Source organism: Austrofundulus limnaeus, unplaced genomic scaffold, assembly GCF_001266775.1.
Source record: "Austrofundulus limnaeus strain Quisiro unplaced genomic scaffold, Austrofundulus_limnaeus-1.0 Scaffold1379, whole genome shotgun sequence".
In the NCBI taxonomy this organism is placed as follows: Eukaryota; Metazoa; Chordata; class Actinopteri; order Cyprinodontiformes; family Rivulidae; genus Austrofundulus; species Austrofundulus limnaeus.
This window is the reverse complement of record NW_013953781.1, coordinates 28289-29962: the sequence shown is the minus strand read 5'-3', so window position 1 is coordinate 29962 and position 1674 is coordinate 28289. Positions and strand designations below refer to the sequence as shown.

The window sequence follows — 1674 nt, the reverse complement described above, 5'->3', positions numbered from 1 at the left end:
CTGTTACTACCACACACTGTTATTACCACACTCTGTTACTACCACACTCTGTTACTACCACACTCTGTTACTCTGTTACTACCACACTCTGTTACTACTACACTCTGTTATTACTACACTCTGTAACTACCACACTCTGTTACTACCACACTCTGTTACTCTGTTACTACCACACTCTGTTACTACCACACTCTGTTATTACCACACTCTATTACTACCACACTCTGTTACTACCACAATTTGTTACTACCACACTCTGTTACTACCACACTCTGTTACTACCACACTCTGTTATTACCACACTCTGTTACTACCACACTCTGTTACTACCACACTCTGTTACTACCACACTCTGTTATTACCACACTCTGTTATTACCACACTCTGTTACTACCACACTCTGTTACTACCACACTCTGTTATTACCACACTCTGTTATTACCACACTCTGTTACTACCACACTCTGTTACTACCACACTCTGTTATTACCACACTCTGTTATTACCACACTCTGTTATTACCACACTCTGTTACTACCACACTCTGTTATTACCACACTCTGTTACTATGAATGTCAGATTTACTTTAAGACTTTGACTGAAGTAATATTCTTAGAGAAGTTTTTACCTTTAACTAAAGTGTTTTTATGTTAAGATACTTGTACTTTTACACAGGTAAAACTTAGTTTTTCTTGTTTATTTACTGWGTACTTTCTGAGGGTTGTAGTAAAATCTGCTTCATGAGACATTTACTGAACACAGACTCAAACTCTGTGTTCATCTTTAGCTGCTGTGTTTACGAGTTCTGTGTATTTTGATCTGAAGCTGAAGGTTTAAATCTCTTTGCTTGTTTTCTCGCTGCTTCCTGCAGGAAGGAGGACGATGGGGGTCCGCAGGGTCTCCCCACTTCCTCTGCTGTTGCTCTACCTGCTCAACAACTCGGTCTCTAAGGTGTGGACCCTCAACCCGGACGACCCGAACGTGTGCAGCCACTGGGAGAGGTGGGTTTCATGGCTCTGAAATGCTGCAGTGAAGTAATGGACTCCCACCACAAATCAAAGCTGAGGGGTTTGCCAATAATCAGATGCAGAAGGGAAAAGGTTTACTGCGGGGACACTTGGAGGCTGTAAATTTAGAGCGATGTGGTCCGACCACTTAGTGCCATGCAGGGGGACGGCACCGTGCCATTTCACATAAGAGCAGAGCGGCTGCTGTGATCGATCGGGAAACTGTAAATGGATATGAGCTCTGATGAATATTACAGTTCTCACTTCCTGCTGAAGCTCAGCTCAAACCTTCAGTCTGTGAAAACACTGAGAACAAGCTGCAGGTGTGTGTTGATGTCAGATTACATCAGCAGGCCTAAAAACACTGACAGCAAAGGATTTACAGTAAAAACWATTTCTGTGTCTGCTCCGTTTTTCTCAGAAACTTCAGGTGCATCAACMATCAACAAAACATGGAAACATGCAGCCTCACGCTAACTTCATACCTGGCTTTAACATGTTTATAGAGGGTAGGCTGGGAAACTGGTCATCATGTGAAAACTACATATAAGACCAGAGACACGAGGCTATGGAGGTCAATTAATGTCAAAAAGATTTGAGTGAGCGAAAAATAAGATTTGTTTTATTGAGCTTTTCCACAAAAAATAACTCTAACCCATTTATAATA

General features: G+C 41.8%; 1 protein-coding gene across 1 annotated transcript in view; it reads left to right on the top strand.

Annotated features, from left to right (window-relative positions):
- The window catches only part of LOC106535184 (multiple epidermal growth factor-like domains protein 11), a gene marked incomplete at its 3' end in the record, with an annotated part of 33465 nt that overhangs the window by 22302 nt on the left and 9489 nt on the right, over window positions 1-1674 (top strand). The window contains 1 exon segment of the mRNA XM_014032126.1: window positions 872-1001. Coding sequence (XP_013887580.1) covers window positions 883-1001 — 119 coding nt within the window.